This window comes from Gymnoscopelus braueri, assembly GCF_963280865.1.
Source record: "Gymnoscopelus braueri genome assembly, chromosome: 6".
Classification (NCBI taxonomy): domain Eukaryota; kingdom Metazoa; phylum Chordata; class Actinopteri; order Myctophiformes; family Myctophidae; genus Gymnoscopelus; species Gymnoscopelus braueri.
The window spans coordinates 57,445,494-57,469,527 of NC_137607.1; the positions used below are offsets into that span (position 1 = coordinate 57,445,494).

At 41.4% G+C, this 24,034-nt stretch overlaps 1 protein-coding gene across 1 annotated transcript in view; it reads right to left on the minus strand.

The window, feature by feature from the left end:
• kdm4aa (lysine (K)-specific demethylase 4A-a) overlaps positions 1-24,034 on the minus strand; it is a 52,812-nt gene that overhangs the window by 22,281 nt on the left and 6,497 nt on the right. Inside the window, exons 3-20 of the mRNA XM_080430970.1 lie at positions 22,950-23,125; positions 21,518-21,632; positions 20,738-20,916; positions 18,603-18,652; positions 16,959-17,062; positions 12,892-13,029; positions 11,771-11,985; positions 11,172-11,265; positions 9,690-9,843; positions 9,171-9,270; positions 8,868-8,998; positions 8,371-8,506; positions 7,558-7,669; positions 6,787-6,886; positions 5,910-6,094; positions 3,629-3,833; positions 2,448-2,524; positions 282-337 (exon numbers count right to left, since the gene is read on the minus strand). Coding sequence (XP_080287096.1) covers positions 282-337; positions 2,448-2,524; positions 3,629-3,833; positions 5,910-6,094; positions 6,787-6,886; positions 7,558-7,669; positions 8,371-8,506; positions 8,868-8,998; positions 9,171-9,270; positions 9,690-9,843; positions 11,172-11,265; positions 11,771-11,985; positions 12,892-13,029; positions 16,959-17,062; positions 18,603-18,652; positions 20,738-20,916; positions 21,518-21,632; positions 22,950-23,125 — 2,327 coding nt within the window. The remainder of the gene's footprint in view (positions 1-281; positions 338-2,447; positions 2,525-3,628; positions 3,834-5,909; positions 6,095-6,786; positions 6,887-7,557; positions 7,670-8,370; positions 8,507-8,867; positions 8,999-9,170; positions 9,271-9,689; positions 9,844-11,171; positions 11,266-11,770; positions 11,986-12,891; positions 13,030-16,958; positions 17,063-18,602; positions 18,653-20,737; positions 20,917-21,517; positions 21,633-22,949; positions 23,126-24,034) is intronic.

Below are 24,034 nucleotides of genomic sequence, written 5' to 3' on the forward strand. Positions count from 1 at the left end.
GTACGTCATTTTCGGTACATTTCGATACGTATCGAGTATCGTGACACCCTTACCAGGAGGCCACAATAACGTACCTGACCTGGCGGAGACCTGTGCTCCGAGGAGCACTTTTTCTAGTTTGCAACTAATTCGCTCAACAACATGAATAACGGTAAATGTTGTGTACAAATCAGCTGGTTGAGTGAGATTTGCATGGGACCTTGTCATTATGTAATTGTTTTTCCCTCTCTACTGGCCCCTGTGTTAGACTTGATGTCCCGCCCCCCTGTGGATGTACTTACTTGTTGTTATTGGCTCTCTGCAAGGCCCCGCCCCTCAGCGAACATAAACAACATTTCTGTAAACAGGAGACACCATTATTAATTATTAGTTATAGTATCAACTCTGCACCACTCATCATTTAACAGCAATACTGACACTCTATTATTAAATAAATTAATAAACATCATTCATCATTCTACAACAATACAAGTGCTCATGAAAGAAACGGGAAATTTTGAATTTCACTTTTATAATGTGTACAAGTCCTGAGCGATTCACATTTTCTTAGTTTTGGGTTAATAAAAAAATATATACTGTAACTCAGTGGTTTCCAAACTGGGGGTCAGGACCCCCAGGGGAGTCCCCTATAAGCACACAACGCCTCACAGTGCGGGACGATGTGAGCTTGTAGTTCGGATCTACAGTCTCACAACGCCTCGCAGTGCGAGGCGTTGTGAGACTGTTTTGTGAGACTGTTTTTGATAGGCAGCCATTCTGCAACAGCTAATAATGGGGGGCTAATAGAATACCCCCAAACTACTTGCTCTCCTTGTAAACTTTAACATCCCTGCCGTATCTGTTGCAAAATGTGTATCATGTGATTGCTTTATACTTGAGTGAGCTGACATGGTTGGGCTAAGATATGGCCTAGTCATTCCCCGGCCTTTGTTGACCCCGCAGCAGCTGGGTGACCTTGCCAAGCAACACGCTCTGCTGAAGAAGAGGAACAAGCGCGGCGGTTGTCGTTGGAAGGCCAATCAACTCACTGCTGCTGTTGACACCATCTCTGCTCCTTGATGCTATCAGTCACAACACAGCCACAACTTCTTCTTTCGCAATGACTTGCTAAAAACTGTACTTTTTGCTCACATGACCAAATTGCTATGGCAACAGCTGAAATGTTTTAACTGGTAGAAGGAAAGCACCATATTAGGTTTGGCTAATGAAATAATCTAACCAGCACCATATAAGGTTTATCTACTGAAATGATCTAACCCGGAGGGAGGCGATCCCATATTTGGTGTGTCGGATGGAGCCAAAATTGTATAAATACTGCTGTATATCTCTGTTCTGGGGGGGTTTGGTAGAGAAGCTTGTGTGAGGTGTCACTTGTTTGTCCCTTTTACCGGGGGACGGACATAGCCGTGTGCGGAGCTTCTCCCGTTTTAGCGCTCTCTGATTAGTTCCTTTTGGTGGCCAGACTGCAACGAGGTTGCGGGGAGCGATAGTGGATTCTGCTGTATTCAACTGGGACCTTGGCATTTCCCATAATCTGGTTGAATAAACAGAGCATTTTGTCAGCTCCTAGCATTACCGATTGCTGGGTCGCTTTATCTTAGGTAGCCTTATTGCATGGGAAATGATAGATTATTTCCAGATCTGATTCTGGGGATGTGTTTGTCAATGACCGTGTAGGTCGCAGGAATTGAGGAATATTATCCAGATTTGACATTCAAACAAGAATTCGGCATGCCCGTATCTTGGTTGAATTAAGTTGAATTTGGGGATATTTTTCTGTCTGTGCCAGGCACTTTAGATTGAGGACTTGGAGATAGAGCTTGGTGGTCTGTTGTCTGTCTTATCAGAAAATCTGCCTTTTCATATATAATATAATTTTGTATTATTGCTAAGAGCCTGTATTAGCTTGAGTGTTAAATAAAAACTATTTTCTACGAGAGAAGTCTTAAGAAGATTTCTTCATACGAGCCTTTTGATCTTATCAGCGGACACTTTGGTGAGTGAGAGAATATGCAACAGAGTTTACTATAAATAGAAATAGGCATTTTAGAGTGTGTTTCCTGTGCAGAGTAGTTTATAGTTTCATAGCTACATTTGGTCTGAAAACTTCTCGGCGTGGGGCATGCGTTATTCGGGGTGCAACAGCACAACCACACTTATTGGGTTTAAACTCATAGGGTTTATAGGTCTTTGCTGAAACTATTGAGGGTAGTAGAAATTAGGAGTGTTTTAATTTCTTCTATTTTCGTCAGGCCATAACAGAGCGCGTCACGCGACAACATATCTACGAGTTAACAACGCATTGTGTTGTTAGCTTGTAGATCTGTTATTTTTGTCAGAAGACATCTAGTATACATTAGGCTGCATTCACACAGCCTGTGCAGTGCAGCAGTACATCTTATCATGAAACGGTAGGTTAGCTCTGCCGCCTCACCAACAACACTGACCTCTGTCATGGCGTTGGCTTTGCAACGCGCACATTTCCACTCCTTGGTAACGGCCGCCGGGTTGATGCCATAGCAACCTGCAGAAACACAGTCAACAAACTTAGCATGTTAGTAATACAAACACCAGTGGTTCTCAAAGTGGGGTCCGGGGGTCCTTGAGGGGTTTCCAGGGGGTTCCCAGCAAAATGAGTTACAACACATACATTACAATCCGTTTCGCCACTTTAACCCTATATACTATACGTAGGCTGTTTGAAAATAGCAGATCTACAAGCTCAAAACGCGTCGCGACGCAACACTTTGTGAGCTTGTAGATCTGCTATTTTCAAATGATCTTAAAAACATGTGAACACTATTGAAATAGTTTTTGAAACATTTTAACGACGCAAATCTTGTGTGAGGGTCTCTGGCACAAAATATTTTCAGATGGGGATGCAGGGACAAATTCCTGTTCATTCAGGGGTCCTTGAGATGAAAAAAATAACTACTGATTTGTTTTTGGATTGTATCAACTAAACCCCCCAGATTCAGTCCAACACATTGCAGTGTGTATTTACATACTGCTGATATGCTATAGTAGAGCCGTCTATAGTTGAGTGGGTCTAGTAATCAGAAGGTCACCGGTTTGACCTCCGGTCCACTCACTCTGTGTGTCAATGTGTCTCTGAACAAGACTCTTAAAAGGAGCACTTCACCCATTTTCAACCTTATCTTCAGATAATTGTGTGTGCGTGCGTGCCTGTGTACAGTACTTGTTGTAACAATACTAGGTACAGTAGATAGTGAGAAACAGACCTTGTAAGGACCATTTTCTTGGTCCTTACGAAATAAAAGGTTGTTTTAAGGATTTAAAAAAAAGAGTTAGACCTACAATTAGGAAAAGATTCACGTCGGGGACAGGGTTCGACATTTAGAGGTTAGGTTTGAGGTTGGAGTTAAGCCTGATTTATACTTAGTTGCAGGCTGGTGTTGTGCACCGGTCAAGCACACAACGCTGTCTAAAGCCGTCTCTTTTCAGCTTTAGAGTTGCGGTTAATAATGGCAAAACAAAGGTAAAACGGACTTCCTAAAATGTTATTGTCCTCACAAGCATAGTAATATAAATGTATGTTTACATATATGTGTGTGTGTGTGTGTGTGTGTGTGTGTGTGTGTGTGTGTGTGTGTGTGTGAGTACATACTGGTGTGTACTCGGACGCTGCAGTGTGAACAGCTGACTAGCAGGCTGGTACCATCTTCCTCCAGATGGGGGGTGAGGGGCGTGTCCTCACATTCAGAGTCTTCCTCGGTGATGGTGGTGAAACACACCTCTGGGATCAGTGGTTTGGTCCTCATGAAACCACCTGACGACATGACTGGACTGTCTGTGCTGCTACTGAGTTCAGTCTGTCACACACACACACACACACACACACACACACACACACACACACACACACACACACACACACACACACACACACACACACACACACACACACACACACACACACACACACACACACACACACACAATGAAATTACATAATAACATGACTGTACTGCTGTGCTCACTATGCAAGCAATTATTAAATAATAATAATAATAATAATCAACCAATTTGGTTCCACTTACACTTACAGACCCGTAAGGGTCCATTTGGTTCCATTTGTACACTCTCAGGGCCCTATCTTCTGCCGGCGCAAAGCCGATGCTAAGCTACATAGGACAACACAAGGCGCATTTCCGCATCTTTCCCTCGACGCACACGCCTTGCTGATCTAGCACAGGCTTTGTGCTTCAAGTTAAGACTTGAAGACTAAGACCTACTAGTCTTATGGAATGGCACAGTGAGGTGCAGGTGTTTCATTGTTATTTAGGGGGGCGGAGCACATTGTTTGACAGTGGGAACGCACTCTGTGCCCATTCGGAAGCCCGGATGATGCCCTGATTGTAGCTAGAGAGACATATAAGGAATGGCAGGATGATTGATTGATTGATTGATTGATTGATTGATTGATTGATGTACTTTATTTAGTAAGACATGAGAACATCAGTACATGGAAGTACAAATTCACAATACAAGGTCTACTAAACTGGGAGACTCATTAAGCACTGAGCTTGTTCAAGATGAGATCCCCATGCACACAAATCATGATGACATATAAGAGACAGACAGATATACACACTACTATACAGAATGTCATACAATCAGCTTACAGGTTACTGGTTTGAAGAGTAAAAAAAATGTACAAGAGAAGAAAAAGAAATAGGGGGAGGGGGGGTAGGGGGGTAGGTTAAGACTTAGACAGGGGCCATTTTTGAATTGCAGCCTCCTGAAGGTGTATCTTTAGGGCAGTTTTGAAAGTGAGTAGGGTTTTACACTCCTTTACTCCTTTTGGTAGGGCATTCCACATTTTTGATGAATAGCATGAGAACAAGTTCATTCCCTTTGTTGAGCCAAATCTGGGTTGAACATGATTTGTGGAGCTGCCTCTGGTGTTATGATCGTGGACTTCATTAACATTTAGGAAGTATTTAGACAAATACAGGGGAATCCCAATGTTGTGGTGTATCTTGAAGACCAGGCCCATAGCAAGTTGCTGTACTCTGTCCTCAACCCTAAGCCATCCAATCCTAGCAAAATGAGCAGGGGTTAGATGGGTTTTGTGATTGAGGCCAAGAAGTAGCCTCACTAGGATGGATTCACAACATTCTTACAATGTAAGAAGCATCATGGTGCAAAGTTCCGCCCGAACAAAAAAGAGCCCTCACAGTTAAAGTGGCACTAAACAACTTGTATTTTTTATGAATACATTTTAATTTCGTCCAATCTGTGTGTTAGAGTATGTTAATACAATATAACTTATATAATTGGGGTGGTTCCTGCTCTTCTATTGAGACATTTAGATCGTGTCAAAGGTCATGTCTCACCTAGACACAGGATCAGAATTTTTAGATTCCCGAGCAAGCAGGCAGGCTCTATAGACCAATTATTTGTTTGAAAACATTGAGATCCCCAAACCTTGTTGTTTTGGGGATCGCTGGTTTCAGTTCATTCAACCTTCTCGTGTTGGCTAGTGAGGCACGCTCTCGCAATACCAGAACAGGGCACATACACAGCAGTAAGGGGGTTTCTGTGTCTGTGTGTGTGTGTGTGTGTGTGTGTGTGTGTGTGTGTGTGTGTGTGTGTGTGTATACTCTATGGTAGGTCCAGAACAGGGCACATACACAGCAGTAAGGGGGTTTCTGTGTGTGTGTGTGTGTGTGTGTGTGTGTGTGTGTGTGTGTGTGTGTGTGTGTGTGTGTGTGTGTGTGTGTGTGTGTGTGTGTGTGTGTGTGTGTGTGTGTGTGTGTACATACTCTATGGTAGGTCCAGAACAGGGCACATATGCAGCAGTAAGGGGGTTTCAGTGTGTGTGTGTGTGTGTGTGTGTGTGTGTGTGTGTGTGTGTGTGTGTGTGTGTGTGTGTGTGTACATACTCTATGGTAGGTCCAGAACAGGGCACATATACAGCAGTAAGGAGGTTTCAGTCCCACGCGGCGGTTGTACTCTCTCTCTCTCTTCAGGTTGGGGGGCTTGTTTTGCCACAAGTGGGTCAGGGGGCGGGCCCAGTTCTCTCCCTCTAGCCCCTCCTCTTCCTCCACCTGCACCTCCTCCGACAGCTCTGTGGGCAAAAGAAAATAAAGGTTATTTCTTCTTTAAAACCCTGAAAAATGGGTTTTCATTGTGATAGCGATAAATAGGAACTTAAAGTTTACTATATACGTTCTATTGACCCAAGACGAAACACAATCAAACACTCGATTGATTGATCATTAACATAAACCCAACAGACCACTCAACACAGAGAGCCCGATAGGCCGGTAGCGATATTGCTAAATCGGATAGCAATATATAAGTTGATTAGGTCATCCATTGCAAAGTGGTAGCGGTGGTGGTGTGATACAAAGTGAAGGAATGTGCCTCCTTAATTACACTTTTCAGAGTTTATTTTCTCAGAAATGTGTTCATACTGTGCCAGCATTTCTTTATTTATTTTTTAAGTAAAAGAAAAGTGCTTAGGAAGCGAGATACAGCCCTTTTCAGTTATAAGTTAAACAAGGAGTGGATGGAGCTGGAGATCTTCAGATAATGATATCTTGAGTTCTGAACATTTTTTTTAAACTAGGGATAACTCCTTCTGGCACTGAGGGCATTCAGAAAAAACTCGGGATAACTCGTGGCTTGGCACTGAGAGAGTTAAAAACTCTCTCAGTGGGGTCACCTAGGGTCACCTAGGTGCCGGTGACCCTTATACACCGTTGTACTCATGCCGTCTTTGATGAGAGGATGATGATAAAATGATTATTTTCATACCTTCATCACTCATGCCGTCTTTGATGAGAGGATGATGGTGGGGAAGGTTCCCTAAATGGCTCTCCTTCACTTCTGCCCCCTTCAGCCTCTCTGCTGCCCTCTGTTGGACAAACTACTGTCAGTGTACATTCCATGCACACAAAGACTTATTTTCACACATTTAGAACAATAACTAAACAAACAAACAAACAAACAAACAAACAAACAAACAAACAGTTAACCCCTAAAATGACATTACTCCATAATGACTTACTCAACCCATGAAGCTTTGAATACATGGAGATTTGTTTTGTTTTTCTCCCATCCAATATTCCAATATTTAATTAATTGAAGTAAATATGAGGCCAACCTTAAAGGGAAGTTTCACTTTCAAACATGTTTGGGGTCATTTCACCCCAGACCATTTTTAAGTTGCTTGATTCAGTATTTCGATATTTGATATTCAATTTAGCCCCCTTACTATATAAACCCATAGTAATTTCAAACGGCATTTTAACCATCAGATAAAAAAATGGGAGATCCGGGCACTCAGAGTTAAAAGAGGGAGCAGCCTTTATGAATGTTTCGACCACAAGCGGTCTTCATCAGGGCTAAAAAAATAAAAGATAGCCCCGATTTTGGGGGGGAAACGAAAAAATATAAATGAAAAAAGAGCTAAACAAAACATTTGCGTATAACCTTCTCAGTGTAGCACTCCTTGGATTACACAAGTAAAAATGTTGAATAAAGGACTTTTACTTGTAGTATATTTCTACATTGGGGTATAGTTACTTTTACTTTTTCCGCCACTAGTGGCGAGTCCTTCACTGCTCTCTTCACTGGCGGCCGTTCATCCTTCCTCACCACGTTGTCACTGTCACTGCTGTCACTCTTCATGTCCTCCCTGGGTGGAGTACAAGTACACAAGTATTGGCATCGCAATATACTCACAGTATCAAATAAATGTGTAAAACCGTTTTAGAAAATAGCCAATCTACAAGCTCAACGCGTAGTGAACTTGAAGACCAGCTATTTTTGTATACCGTGGATGAAGTATAAAATAGGGCATAACTGGTTGATGCATGTTTTGTTTTAATAATCTACACAAAAATGTGGAGAGTCCCAGAGTTCCCAAAGAGGCAAAAATGTAATCTCTGGGATTTAGTGGAGTAAATGTATCAAGTGACCAAAAATCAACGTACACAAGTAAAGTAAATGTACCTCAAAATTGTACTTAAAGGATCACTTCACAATTTTTTTTATGAGATAGCACCGTTTCTGTCTACATACTCTGTCTCAGAGTGAGGGCTGTGGACAGTTCAGCAACATGCCTACCAAAATGACATCATCGGTAAGGTTTGTTCATCAAAAAATATATATATATTCTTTTTACCTAGTGTCTATTATCTTGGAATCCCAATCGATAATGTCATTGGTAGGCAGCTTTCTGAACAGTCCACAGCCCACCAATGAGACGGACATTTTACCATCTTTTAAAGAGCATTAGTGAAGACCAGTTATATGAAGATAAGGTTTAACATGGCTGAAGTGCTCTTTTAAGTACGGTACTTGAGTAGATGTACTTAGTTACTTTGGGCGACTCACCTGGGTGGAGGGAGCTCTCCCTCAGTGTAATCTCCCTTGGCGTAGCTGTGGACATGGAGGACATCGGCCGGGCTCAGTGTCCTCTGGAACACATGCTGGGGCGGGCTTCTGGCGTCCTCACTGTCCTCTGGCCGCCCTGAGACGACGGTTATTACATAGTGTTAACTCAAACTAAACACATAACCAAAACCAGAATTGACTGAAAAAATATATGTTAAAGGTATACGATGTAACTTCTCTAGCATTCTGTTTGTAAACAAGGTTTCAAACAAGGCTTTTTATTTTTTCAGAAAACTTTCTGACGTTTTTGAATCCTACCCCAGACAAAAACTACATAATGCAATAAAAACTAACACTACAATTAATAAAAAATATTAAACTAAAACTAAACATTTTCAAACATGTTTAAACTAAACTAAATTAGCAAGCCCTCTTAAAGAAACTAAAAACTAAACTGATATTGAAAAAAAAAGTGAAACATTCACAAGTATAATAACCTTGTTCTGAGCGAAGCGGTGAAGCCTGTACGTGGGTGGGAGAGGCCTCAGAAGGACACGCCTCCACAGAGGCGGAGCCATTCTTCCGCTCTTTGTCTTTCCTCCTGGCCGGGCTCCGCCTGTTGGTAGACCTGTCACAATCATGACATAACCGATTAATCACTGTCCTGTGCAGATTTGTTTTTTTACAAAGCCTAAAAGGCTACCAGAAATGTTTAAATGCCCAATAAATCCGTAATCACAATTATTTGTATCACAATTAATCAATTAAACAAACTGTGATGATGGTGAGCAGCAGCATACCTGTTGGGGGTTTTCTTGGCGGTGGTCTTGCTGTGGGGTTTGGGCGTTTGGGGTTTGGTGTCTCTGCTCTTCTTGGGCTCTGGCTTGACCTTGGCTGGCTCTGAACATCAATAGGAAAGGAGAGTGTTAAGTGTTTGTGTCGATTAATATAATTTTGATAAACACAAATTCAATCATACACACAGTATTGGATACATGTTACTGTAGTGGGTCTCAAAGGTCCAGGGACCCTCTGGGTTACTTGAGGGGGTTCCACATGGACCCTTGCGGTTCTGTGTCCAAACGGAACCAAATCCATTTGGTTCCATTTGTACACTCTCAGAGTTATGGTGGTCCTTGAAATGAAAACTTTTCTGAACCACTGGTATTGTAATTGTATAGCAGACATTAAGTCCACGTACCAGCTCTGACAGTGTGATAAAACCGGTTACGGAAACGGTTCCAAATGTGATGGAACCGATTCCGGTTCCTTAATGTTGGTCATATGGTGAGAACTTCTTCCAGCACTACTTTCTGTACCTTTCTCTGGTGCGATGGAGGCTTCATTCTTCTTCTTCTGCTTGTGGCTCGGCTTGGCTTTCTTCTTCTCCAGGACCTTGTGTGTCTCCTGAAGCTCACACGCTTCTGTAGCGCCACCTACTGGCGTCTCCACTGCTGCATCATGCTGCTGTTTCTGTTGCAAGGTTATTACGGGTTAGCTAACACTTAACTGAATAACGAAAACTACAATTGAAGAAAATTCTGAGCAAACTGAAATAATAAAGTTTTTACCAAAAATATATAATAAGAAAACTGCATTGTTTGTTTACAAAACCAACTAAAACTAAACTCATAGAGAAACTGCCCTTTATTTTAGCCTATCAGTATTGCATACGTAAGGCATTTAACTGGAGCGGCAGTGGCTCAGGAGTAGAGTGGTAGAGCGGCCAGATGGGAGCCATGAGGTTCCCAGTTCGATCCCGGTCTCCCCCAGAGTTAGTGTCGAAGTGTCCTTGAGCAAGACACTGAACCCCCAATTGCTCCCGATGAGCAGGTTTGGTGCCTTGCATGGTTTCCTCCGCCATCGGTGTATGAATGTGTGTGTGAATGTGTGAATGTAATGCACAATCTATGTAAAGCGCTTTGGATAAAAGCACAATATAAATACACCATTTACCATTTAACTGTGGCAGTTTTAAGCCCTGTAATTGTCAAATAGTTAAAAGAGCTGCTCTACAAGCTCACAAAGCTCACCGTTTTATCTGACCATTTTTACCCCTGCCCACAAATAAATCAAACTAACCAAAAATAAATACATAAAAATAAACTTTAAAAAAATTAAAGAAATTGAAAAAAATACAGTCAAAACTAAATTAAATTTGAGATGTTGGGTTATGATATCCATATGGAAAGTAAGATTCTATATTTATGTAGCCTAGAGGCGGGAAATATACAGATGGAGGACAGGCATTTGGTTAAGATTTTATTGGCAGCAGGGAAAAAGGCCATCACTAGGAAATGGGGACAGGTTGACATTCCAACACAAGGACAGTGGGAAGAGCTGATGGAGGAGATATATGTGATGGAAAAAATGACACATCGCCTGAGACTCCAGGAAACACAAATGGAAAATAAATGGGTAAAATGGATAAACTAGAAGAAGTCTAATGGAACGTGAGGGTGTGGGAAAAGACATTTGATGCAAAAAAAAAAAAAAAAAAAAGGAAAAGGAAAATCACTTGTGAAATGCCATTGTAACAAGAAGATGCATATCTGAAAAGTTGTCGGTTTCAAAATGTTTGTCTTTTAGTGTTTGTTTTTTCTTTTGTTGTGTGTGTGTTTTTTCTTTTCTTTTGGGTTGTATGTGAAGTCTGGTTGTTATTGTTTTGTTTTTTGTTTTGTTTTGTTCCGTCCTTTGTTTTCTTGTTTATGTAGTGTATTGTATGCATGTGTGTATAAAAAAAGGAATAACAATTCTAAGTGACAAAAAAAAAACTAAATTAAATTTAACATTTTACCAACCTTGTTTTGTTTCTCACACAGCTCCATAGCGCTACCCGCTGGACTCTGCACTGCTGCGACATGCTGGTGTTTTGTTGCGTTCCGCCGCTCTGCACTGCAGCACAGTGGAAAGGAAACATTTATAGAATATGGATGCTAGGGTCCATGTGGTTAAACATACATAGACCAGAATATGGATGCTAGGGTCCATGTGGTTAACCATACATAGACCAGAATATAGATGTTAGGGTCCATGTGGTTAACCATACATAGACCAGAATATAGATGCTAGGGTCCATGTGGTTAACCATACATAGACCGATAGAGCGTTCCAGGCTTGCCCGTGAAGTGCATCATGGGAGATTTAGGAACACCCCACTGGCTGGGCTGGGGTGAGTTTTTTTTATTTTATTTAAGTTCTAAATTAATGTAAATGCAATACTATGTTTTGCATCCACCCACATAAGAAATGACACACACACACACACACACACACACACACACACACACACACACACACACACACACACACACACACACACACACACACACACACACACACACACACACACACACACACACAGTTCAAGTAAATATGGTGGCATGTAAAAAGTACTGACCGCGTGTCATGCTGGGTGTTAGTCACTATGCCCTTGGGGTTCTCCTTCAGGTCCTCATCTGCTGGCCGCAGGTACTCAGCCGCCTCCGGCGTGGGCGCGGCGTGGTTGATGGGGGCGTGGTCCTTGCCCGCCTTCCACAGCTTGTAGCGATGGGGCTGGTACTTGCGCACAAACGCATCCATGGAGATCTTTACGATGTCCTGGCGACACGTGCACTGCACCAGAGGGAGACCACATTTCAGACACAGTAGCGTATGGGTCTTCAACAGGGGGGTCCGGAACCCCTTGGGGTCCTCAGAGTTACTACGGGGGGGCTGCCAAATCTTTGTGTGATAGGAACTTTTTATTTTGACATTAACCACTTGAACCTTAGCATCCTTATTCCGAATTCCAAATTAGCCGATCTACAAGCTCACAACGGCTCATGCTTATGTCAACGAATTGACCAAAAAAAATTACGATATTTTTTTATGATCGACTAAATCGATTTGTCTGATTAAAGGGGAAATCCACCCATTTTCAATATTTAACTATGTCATTAATATAGCATAAAGGAGTTGTGTGGAAATAAGAAAAAAAAAAAAAAAAATTAACATAGCAAAAAAATTTAACATTGCAAAAAAAATTAACATTGCAAATTACACTGTGATGACTCATCATGGTGTAATTTGCAATGTTAATTTTTTTGCAATGTTACATTTTTTTGCAATGTTAATTTTTTTTTTAATTTTTTCTTATTTCCACACAACTCCTTTATGCTATATTAATGACATAGTTAAATATTGAAAATGGGTGGATTTCCCCTTTAAGCGCTGTATTAAACTTTGTTGTACAATGGTGGCGTACAAAAATATCTACAAGCTCACAACGTGTCACGATGCGAGTGCGACGCGTTGTGATCTTGTAGATCGGCTATTTTCACTATTTAAAAAATAAAAAAAATGCAATCGGTCATTAATTGTGATCGAGGCAGGATTTTTTAATAATGGTGATATTAATCTGAAGTCATATCGCCCAACCCTAGAATGGCTGCATAATTGCCGACATGGATGTGGTCGTAAAAAGTTAAATAATGATGGATACATTGCCCAGACCCATACATACTCTAAAATGGTGCGTACCAGTGTGACTTGCTTGCCGTAGTCAATCCATCGCTGAGTGGCAAAGTTGGTGGACTCTGCACAGTTGAACCCGTGGTTGAAGCCGGCGTGATAACCAAACGGAAACGTCACGATGAACTGACGCGCCTCCTGGGTCACCTGAAGATCAAAACCACAAAACCATGAGCGTCAAAGAGCTGATCCACACACACACACAGTTCAGTTATGGTTCTTAACGTGGGGTCTCTGGTCCCCCAGGGGTCCTTGAGGGGGTCCCAGAGTAGCCTGGGATCCAGCCTGATTCAATACATTGAGCTGTTTTTATTTTTTTCTCACTTCGCTAATCAGTCTGGCCAGCCTCCTATTTGACTCGTATTTCAATTACGTAGGCAAGTCAGTAAGTGAATCGAGTTTTACACTGGACAACACTGGACATGCTATTTTCAACGACGTATAACAAGCGAACGGGAGGTCGCGATGACTTTTCTTATAAATATTCTGGCACTACTTGAAAAGGTAAGAAAATGGAAAAATCGCACTATGGGCAATTCTTTTTTTATTTACTTGGCACTGAATGAGTTAAGGTGTGCATGAGCAATACACTTAACACCACCCGATGAAACCAAATGGACCCTTACGAGTCCATCTGGTTCCATTTGTACACTCCCAAGTTAAATTAACACTGAGGAGCAGGGGTGAAAGTGGCTGACAGTTCTTGCCGGAACTGACACATGCGCAAAGTTATTATTTGGCGGATTTTGGTACTTTATTTTCGTTTTTTTGTTACTTTATTTCGGGTTTAGGGAATGGTTTGGGTTGGACTTCAGTGCTAAGCCTTTTTAGAAAGGGCATCCTTTCAGAAAAAGGTAGAGCAAGGAATTTTTGCTCTCGCCATCTTGTTTTTGAAAGAAAGTCTTTTTGGGATCCCGTTACTCTTTAATTTTAAGGTCCTTATAATTTTACATTCTGTTTAACTAAGTCTTTAATCTAAATTCTAAATCTTAGCCCTAATTTTTTTGTTGGCTGTTTCGCCTTTCCTAGAGATTTTTTTAAAAGAAAAGAGGGGGGGGAGAAAGGATTCCCCATTAGGGTTAACCATTTTCCCTTTCTTTAAAGTTTAGGTTTTTAGGCATGTTTACAAACTATAAATAAAATTGCCAGTGAACTTTGTGAGGAATGTTCACTGGGGACTGTGCATGGCAGGTACGTCCAGTCATCCTGAGTCCCACCTTAGTTGGACCGCATACCAAAATCATCCATAGTCTCATTATAAGAATGTTACAGGACTATGACTCAATAAAAGATTTAAGAATACAAATATAGTTATGGACCCAACCGCGATGGAGGGGCGCAGTCTCAAGCGAACTTGAGCCATGAGAGGCACCACCTCGCGCGCGAGTTGCCGTGCCGAACGTTGCGAAGTTCGCTTTGAGCCTACACAGCCCCGTCCGAATTATGTACCGATAGGCACAGAATAGTAAATGATGTTTGTGGGGACTGCGTTTGCCCCAACTGAACCTCCCAGTGACTACTGGTCAATCCTAGTGCGTCTTTGCTGGGACTGACACAATTCTTTATTTCTGCTACAAGGGTTAGGGTTAGAGTAATGAGAACCTTAAAACATTTATTTTTAAGGTCCTTATTATTTCACATTTGTTCATCTAAGTCTTCCTAGGTCCATTGTTTGATTATGTGTGTCTTAACCCACTTAGTCCTTTTGAAGGTTTGAGTGGGCATTTGGGTTGACTACCCTCACACCTATTTGGGTCTTAAGCTATGGGTCAGGAAGAAGCCCCTTGTCTTCCCCTAGGGTCGTTGATGCTTCTGTGAGTGTCCTTAATCTAGTATCTAGGTCAGGTGTTACTCCTCCTTTCTCTGAGTGGGTCCTTGTTCTTTTAGTTCTCTCTGAGTACCTCTTTGTGTTTCTGTGAGTTTGTTTGATTGAATTAAGAAGGGTTGGTTTGTGTGTTTCTAGTGTTTGTCATATTAAGTCCCTCTGGAAAAATTGTACCTAATCTGTTTATCCATTGTCTTTCGTTATATTGCCTTTGTCCTAGTGTCCAATTTGGGTTATGTTCTAGGCCAGAGACTTTTAGGGAATTTATGCCATGTGTCATAAAGTGTTGAACAATTATTAAATTGGTCTTTCTTGGCATTATTTATATTATATCTATGCTGGTTTAATCTGGTGGCGATTGTGTTTTGTGTTTCACCCACATATTGAAGGTTACATTTGGTGCAGGTGATTAAGTAAATACAGTTTTTAGTGGTAGCTTGTATTTTTTGTTTAATGCCAAACACCCTTTTGTTGTGTCTGTTGGTCACCATTTGGGTGCTTTTAAAGTACGAGTCCATCTGGTTCCATTTGTACACTCCCAAGTTAAATTAACACTGAGGAGCAGGGGTGAAAGTGGCTGACAGTTCTTGCCGGAACTGACACATGCGCAAAGTTATTATTTGGCGGATTTTGGTACTTTATTTTCGTTTTTTTGTTACTTTATTTCGGGTTTAGGGTTAGGCTTAGGGTTAGGTTAGGGTTATGTTATTTAATTCTTATTTTTGCCTGATTTTACCGATGTATTATTAAAAAAAAAAAAAATTAATTAAAATATTTGTATCTATTTTTGCTAAATCGATTGGGTGCAACAGGCTTGGCTGCACCCCTGATACACATGATGAAAACAGAGCTATATTGTCCAACTTGACCATACTGTACAATACCAAGTACTCTAAAACCAGTTCACCCGTGATGCAAGCTTGTACATCTGCTATTTTTGTGCAGTATTTGAACATTGTTTTTATACTTTTTTAAGACAAATGTTCTCTTCTGGGGGTCCCTGGCACAAAACATTTTCAGATGGGGGTCCATGGCTAAAATCAAATGTATTAAAATATTTTGAAAATAGCAGATCTACAAGCTCACAAGGCGTCATCGCTTGTGAGCATGTCGATCGGCTATTTTCAAAAAGCCATAGTTTAAATAGGGCTGAAGCGGTTTATGTATGTTTTGTCATAATAATTTAAATCTACAAAGTATATAGTAACTAAAGTTTTCAAATAATTGTAGTGGAGTAAAAGTATAATATTTGCCTCTGAGATGTATTGGAATAGAAGTAAAAAATATTGCAAATTGGAAATACTCCAGTCAAGTAAAAATACCTTAAAATTATACTCAAGTACAGTACTTGAGTACATGTACTTAGTTGCTTTCCACCACTGTCAGCATTAGATTAATTACTCACCTTCTGCAAAGATGACGAAAGAGAACACACTTTTGTTCCATAGGCCCACATTGTCTTGGTTTCAGAGAGCATGGTGGTAAATATGAACTTTTGCCCCAAAGTCTTTATATTCCATAATGTCCCACGACCCACGTCCGTGTTATTTACTTTTTACTCAAGCTAGCATGGAGTTTGAGAACGTAGACTTGACGCACGTTACTAGTCAAGCAAGCGGCCCCCAGAAATCTGGTTTCCTTACAAAACGATGTGCATTTCAAAATAAGAGTTGTTTTTTTAAATCTATACTTGTAATGTTACAATTCAACATACGTTTTATTTTTAAATAGAAGTAGAAGTACTCAGGTAGCCTAGTTGAAACTACTTCACGGATGAAAGCAGCAGCTTATATGGAACGGGGGGAGAAAAAAAAAAGTCAGACAAAAAGTGGTGGGAAATCACGGATCTGTGAGAGTGAGGGTGTCCCGTTTTACGCACAATGAATGGTCGTGACGCCATGTATGTTAATCTGACGTTAGTAGATTACGTTTTCTTCTTGAACATGGCCATGGGTCTGTGGCAGGTTATTTAACATGGGATTTTCACAGCCGCCTTTGACTTTTTCTTAACAGAACCCCGTTCCGGTGCCACATCTTTTACCGGAACGTCGTATACAGTGTAGATTGGGAGAGATTAAAAAAAAAAAGTATGAAATGGGGGTCCGTGGTAATGAATATCAAACCGGGGGTCATTGAAATGTAAAATGTTTGAGAATCACGTTTGATCACGAGTCAAAGAGATGATACACACCACAGTGGTGTATGGTTAGGCTCAGGGGTCAGGGTTAGGTCATAAGGAACAAGAGGTCACCTTCTCATACGGGACGCCATATTTCTTCAGGATGGAGGGTGACATCAGGGTCATCTTATGGCGGAGAAAAGCCTCACAGCCCTGAGCGTTCCCTGGGAAGAACCCTGCACGGGAAAACAAGGGAACCACAAGGTCACACAGGTGTGTGTGTGTGTGTGTGTGTGTGTGTGTGTGTGTGTGTGTGTGTGTGTGTGTGTGTGTGTGTGTGTGTGTGTGTGTGTGTGTGTGTGTGCAACGTCCCTATTTTGGGAATGCCATTATGGAAATTACTATTTTAAAAGAACTTAAAATATATATTATTTAATAAATACCAAGAAATGTGGCTTTCCTTGGCATGGAAATATTTGGGAACCTCTGGTTTAGATCAATACAGTCTGTTGCTGTATGTGTATCCATCGAAATCAGAAAAGAAAACGATTGATTTATCAGAATGAGTGACAATAGTTTCATGACTTTAAAATCTAAAGTTGTTTTGCTATGAAGAGCTTTACACTGCAGTTAAAAGAACGGACACTAGATGGCAGTAAAGTACTTTCCAACAGCTGGAGTTCAACAGCAAGAAGCCACCAGCATTACAACTGACTTCTTTCTTCCCCACTGTGTGATTTAAAAAGTTTAACCACTTAAGCCTCATATAGTTTGTCATACGAAGTGCAGTGAAAAGAGCCAATCTACAAGCTTGTAGATATGCTGTGTTTTTTTGTGCTATTTTTGAAAAACATTTTGATAATCTTTGAACAATTAATGACATGCCCAAGTTAGGGACGGCAGGCTGAAAGTGGTTAGACTGTGATGATGTCCACAGACCACATATCAGTCAGGCTGTCATTGTCATAATATTCCTACAGTATCTCACATAACAGTAAAAAGGTTTCTATAATAACATTTGAAACATTCATCTTCTTAGAACTAGTTTATATCTATGGGATAGGCCTGTCACAATTATTACTGAGATTTTGCATAATCGTATAATCGTCATAATCGCTTCCATGTTGAAAAATGCTCATACATTTTCAAATAGTTTCCAAAAATAGTGGATATAGCCGATCTACAAGTTCACAAAGTGTCGCATTGTGACGCACGTTCTATGGTATTGTTACTTTTTTTAAAAGTATAAAGTTATTAAATATGTCAGTTAGCTGTCATATGTGCCCTGTGCACTTTTTGTTTATGAAGCCTAAAAGCCAAACAGAAATGTAATTTGTGATTGATTGATTGATTGTTTGATTGATTTAATACTTTATTTAGAAAAGACAGTACATGGAAGTACGATTCACAATACAAGGTCGTCTAAACTGGATCGCTCATAAAAGCACAATGGCTTATTTAAAATGAGATATAAATAAATATACACTACTATGCAGAACATCATACAATCAGCTTACAGGTTACTGGTATGAAAAACAAGAAATATGTACAATAAACAGGAGGAGGGTGGGGGGCGGGGGGGTGTAGGTTAAGACTTTGACAGGGGCCAGTTTGGAATTGCAGCCTCCTGAAGGTGTTTTTTAGGGCAGTTTTGAAAGTGAGTAGGGTTTTATACACTCCTTTACTCCTTTTGGTAGGGCATTCCACATTTTTGTTGCATACACATTTTCCTCATAAAACAACAAGTGTGTGATGGTGATCAAACCAAAGTCATACCTCTAGCCAGCCGTTCCAGACGTTTCCCATGTTCAGGAGGGACAATGTACCTGAAAGAAAAACAGAAACTACAATAAGTTCCAGTCCTAGTCTTCACACACACAGCTGACTAATATGCATAACTTGTATTCTTGTATTCACCTACACCATACATGGGCAACTGGCGGCCCGGGGGCCACATGCGTCCCCCACCTTCACTTAATGCGGCCCGCAGGTTAATATCGGAATACTGATATATTATTGATTTCAGCTGTTACAATTCCAAACATGCAAACATGACCCGCTTTAATTACTCCAGTCTATATTTTCAATATAATACTAGTCTTAAATGACTAGTATTAAAATTCTATTGTCTTTTTACGTCCAATGTATTTGTATTTAAGTTCATAAAGTTAACATAAGTATAACAAAAACAAATTTTAATAAAATAAAATAAATACTTTTCAGGATTCCAATAAAAAAAATAGCAAAAATAGCAGATCTACAAGCTCGCTGAGCTTGCAGATCGGCTATTTTTGCAGTACGGCATTAATTTACGAAAAAAGTTAAAATACGGAGATAAGAGGTGTCTGCCCGACAGTATATGCAATGTGGCCCTCTGGAGTGAGTGTGGAAATATGGTGGCCCTCTCCATCATCAAAGTTGCATCAACCCTGACCTACACACTGGGCTTGAAATGACAAGCAAACGTGGCAGGTGATGAATGACATTGTAAAACATCACTGCTTCTGTTTGAGGCGGAGCCCCAAAGGTCTGAAGGTCTGAACGTCCGTTCGTTACATTGACGTTTAGATCCCTCAATTGCACAGGTTTTCCCCAAGGAGTTCCTCGAGTCTCAAGGTCTGGACATTTTCTTATTTATTTTATACATTTTCAGGCTCTTGGAAAGGATCCAGCTTAGGTGGTTCGGGCATCTAGTACAGATGCCTCCCGACCGTCTCTCTAGGGAGGTCCTCGCTGCCCGTCCCACTGGAAAGAGACCCCGGGGCAGACCAAGAACCAGATGGGGGGATTACATCTCCAAACTGGCGTCGGAACGCCTCGGGATCCCCCAGAAGGAAGTGGCTAATGTTGCTCAGGAGAGGGAAGGCTGGAGCTCTCTGCTGGAACTGTTGCCCCCGTGACCCAACTCCAGATAAGCGGTTGAAGATGGATGGATGGATTTTCAGACTCGCAACTCACTAGACTCTGCAGTTTTCTAGCCATCCCATTTAGAGAGGATATGGAAACATGTCCATGCGTCCATGATCTTATGTGTGTTGTGGAAATTACCGGATATAGTTGGACAGGCTCTAGTCTAGTCTCGAGACCGGTTCTGAGCACTGAGCAGCTCTGGATAAGAGTGTCTGCTAAATGCCTAAAGCTGTACTCACACTACAAGATAATCATGGTGATTTGGGGTCGGAAACAAACCTAGATTGCGAGCGAATCTCAGGCATGATTATCCTCTAGTGTGAGCGGTTCAAAGATCCAATCTTAAGCCTCCCGAGTTGCTCACAGGACAGTCAGGGCCATTCTGACAATTTTCAAACATGTTTGATATTCATCTGGATCGCTGCTGTCCGAGTGGAACGGCACAGGAATGGCGGGAGTCACTCACAAGTCTACAAGGAAACAGATGTGACCAGAATGAATGGACTTTTGTCACGGAGACCGGTCCAAACAACCGGTGGTGCGTTGGACAGCCGAGGCGTGTAGATATGTGGCAAGAATACTGTATATAAAGTGTCTTCTTAGACATATCACAACCGTTTGTCACCACTGCAAATTAAACCGTCTCAGTTCAGTATTTACATCTGCTAGGCAGCTACTGCTGCTGCTTTTGCATCTGATCATGTGAGATGAAATGACGTGAGGTGCTGCATTGGAGCAACCGCAATAATCCTGTCGCAAAGATCTGCTGTTTTCAAAGAAAACCTGCTTCTCGATTATCCGATTAATCAAAAAGTGAATCCAATCCCGATGGGGAATCCTCACTGGCATGCGAGTCAGTAGGATACAACAGCAGTGACAACATACAGAAATGTGTGTGGGGAGGAATCAATTGGCATTACGACAAAAAAAAAGGATAAAATGAAAAAGAAAAAGAAAAGATAAAGAAAAAAGATTGGGATATGTAAAGATGTGATTTCTACCATGACTTGGGTTCTCCGTAGTGCAGGTAGGTGATGTTGTACAGGTCCATGTCTTCAGTGTGCCAGGCGAACGCACTCTTCCACATGCCAAAGAACAGGTGTGGCGTGTTCACGCCCTTCTTGCCCTCCGCCGTGTCCAGGATGGTGTGGAGACGAGCCATGTTCCACTCCGTCACACCCTGACAATGAGTTTACACACAGGCCACAGGGTTAAGACTCATTCATGCTTAGAGCTAATCTCTCAAGACAGACTCAGCTCTGCAGCTGAATCTGTCGGCAACCTCCCTTTTTCAACGTGTAGAGTTGCTGTTCTTAGGAATGAAATCAAAGGAGCACCATGGGAAGAGGAGGGCTGAAGGAGAGTAAACGGGGTCTCTACACGGGGACACGGGGCCCAAGATTTTCTTTTTTTTAAATAGCCGTTCTACAAACTCACAACATGCCACAATGCGACGTATTGCGAGCTTGTAGGGGTTAAAGTGGTGAAAACTGCTATATTATCTCATTTTGCTGGGGACCCCTTGGAACCCCCGCAAGGACCCCTAGGGGTCCCCGTGCCCCACTTTGAGAACCAGTGAGCTAGATCCCAATTTCCGACATAAAAATAAAAACTGCTTCTCATTCGATTAACCTACATGAGCAAGATTAAGTCGATATTAGTTCTAAATATTCGTTTCGTTTTCGATATTATTTTCGGTTAATTGCCCAGTTCTACTGTGGTATTGTAAACTGCTGTGTGAATCATCATGAAGGTCATGAAAGTGAACAAAGACCCCTCACCGCATCGTAAAGGGTCCCGCTGACGTCTGCCCCGTACAAGGGCGGGTTGAAGGTCAGGCTCTTCCAGAACTTTCTCTCCAGCTCCTCAAAGTCTGCATAGCGAGGATGACAGAACCTAGCGGGGACAATATGTGACCGTCACTCACATGTCATGCTACAAACACAAACTTAAACCCTACATACTCTTGGTTCACATCCGTCAACGACAACCATGTTATTTCACAATGTGATGATGCGTTGTGGGCTTGTAGATCCGCTATGTCCGCTAGTTTTGCTCAACATAGGTATAAAACTGGCATCAGACCAACCTATTTAATCAGTTTGTATAAATATTTTTGTTTGTTTTCACATGCATTCATTGATATATAATTAATAAATATATAATATCATGAAAAGAAAAAAAAAATTAATCAATAAAATAATTGCTAAATAAATAATGGAAGGTTGCAGCTCTAAATCATGCCTGTGTCTAAATGCATATGCAATGTAGTTATTATTCAGTCACAAGCTCTTGTTAAAGGTAGGGTAAGTGATATTTTTTGGTTAAAACAAAAAGTATTTTGTTAAAAGGTTAAGATACTATATTCTGATAGTAATCATTGCTATAGAGTGTTTGTTCAGTAACAGGAGTCTCCCCGTCTCTCCAGCTCTTTAATAAACAGAAAATACATTTTTCGGTAGGTGTCAAAATCTCAGCCAATCAGGAGAAAGTACCCATTTTTAAGCTTAATTTGTATAGTGTTCCAGTTCCAATTTTGCATGCTCATTTCTTAGTGTCATCACTTCCAATTTCACTTGTTTAATCTGTATCCTGATTGATCTGTCCTGGTTGGATAAAATTGGAAATGAAACTGAAACTGAAACGAAAATGCATTTTCTGTTTAATAAAGAGGTGGAGAGACAAGGAGACTCCTAATACTGAACAAACACTCTATAGCAATGAGTACTATCAGAATATAGAGCTATTTAACAATTATTTTAACCAACGCAAATCACTTACCCTACCTTTAATTGGTTAAATATTTATAAAACCAATTTTTTGCTATTTTTGCGTGCCACTGTTGCACAAAGAAATACATCTTCCTACTTGATCACGTTTTTTTTCCCCCATTCTGAATTCCCATAGACGTGTTTAATATCGTGGCATATAAGAACTGTGTTCCAAAAATAAACAAATGAGCCCGGCGCTTTGACTCATATGGATATGAAGCATCGATTGACGGAGAGAACGCACTAACGTTTCTGCCGTTTTCAAAAATAGCAGATCTAATGTTGCTATAATATCAGTGGTGCCTTGCCATGAGCTTGTATATCTGCTATTTTTGAATAGCCAAAGAAATCTTAAAATGTCACAGATGCTTTCCTTAATGGGTCTTAATAGGTTAATTTAGGGAAAGAAAACATTCTGTCATTTGACTGTGGGAGGACTAACTTGTCCAGGCCGGAGGTCTTGCGGAACTCCTGAACGGTCATGGGTTTCTTCTGGATGTTGTACTGCGTGAAGAGACCCGACTGGCCCGTGACCACCTGCTGGATGGGAGCGGGAATCACCAGGTCACCAATGTCCTCATAAGTCTTCCTGGGCTTCCAGTCTTTAGGGGGAATCACCTGGAAAACAATTAAGAGGACACATAGTCAGATGTCATAGAGAATCAGTGGTTCTCAAACTTTGATTTCAACAGAGAGTTACAGACCTGGAAGGGTCCATTTGGAACCCCCCTCCAGGAACCCCTGAGGGTCCCTGGACCCCACTTTGAGACCCACTGTTTTAAGTTAATGTCGCCTAGCTCACTGGTTTTTGACATGAGGCCCGGGCCCCAGGGGTCCTTGAGGGGGTTTCCAGGGGGTTCCCAGCTAAATGATTGATAGGAACCGGATGGACCCTTTAGGGTCTGTAACTCTGTTCCAGTCTGTAACTATTTTCAAATAGCCTATGCATAAAATAGGGCTAAAGTGGTTAATGTATGTTTCATAATATCATCATTTATATCTGAAAAGTAACTAGTAACTAAAGTTTTCAAATAATTGTAGTGGAGTAAAAGTACAATATTTGCCTCTGAGATGCAGCGGAGTAGAAGTAAAAGTATTGGAAATTGGAAATGCTCAAGTAAAGTACAAATACCTCAAAGTAAATGTACTTAGCTACTTTCCACCACTGGTAACGGCTGATAGGTTCGAACGTTGCAGGTATCGATAAACACTCTGTGTGCTTAGTAAGAAGTGCTCTGGGTGCGGCACTCGAGTGTCCAAAATATTGTAGCAGTAGTAAAGTCCCTGCCCACCACCACATAGGTTGTGGGTTCGACTCCACCGTGGTGCATCCGGCTTTGTCGGGTGTCTATGCGAACAAAATTGGCCCGTGTTTGGGGGAGGGAAGCCGTGCAGGAAGGGTGATAATTGTCATTGCACGTACTCTTAAGGGCTGGGGGCGGCACCTCTCAGCGAGGAGTGTTGGGTGGGAGGAGTAGCACGAAGGCTCTACAGTACGTCCTCCCGGTGGAGGCTCCTCACTGGCAG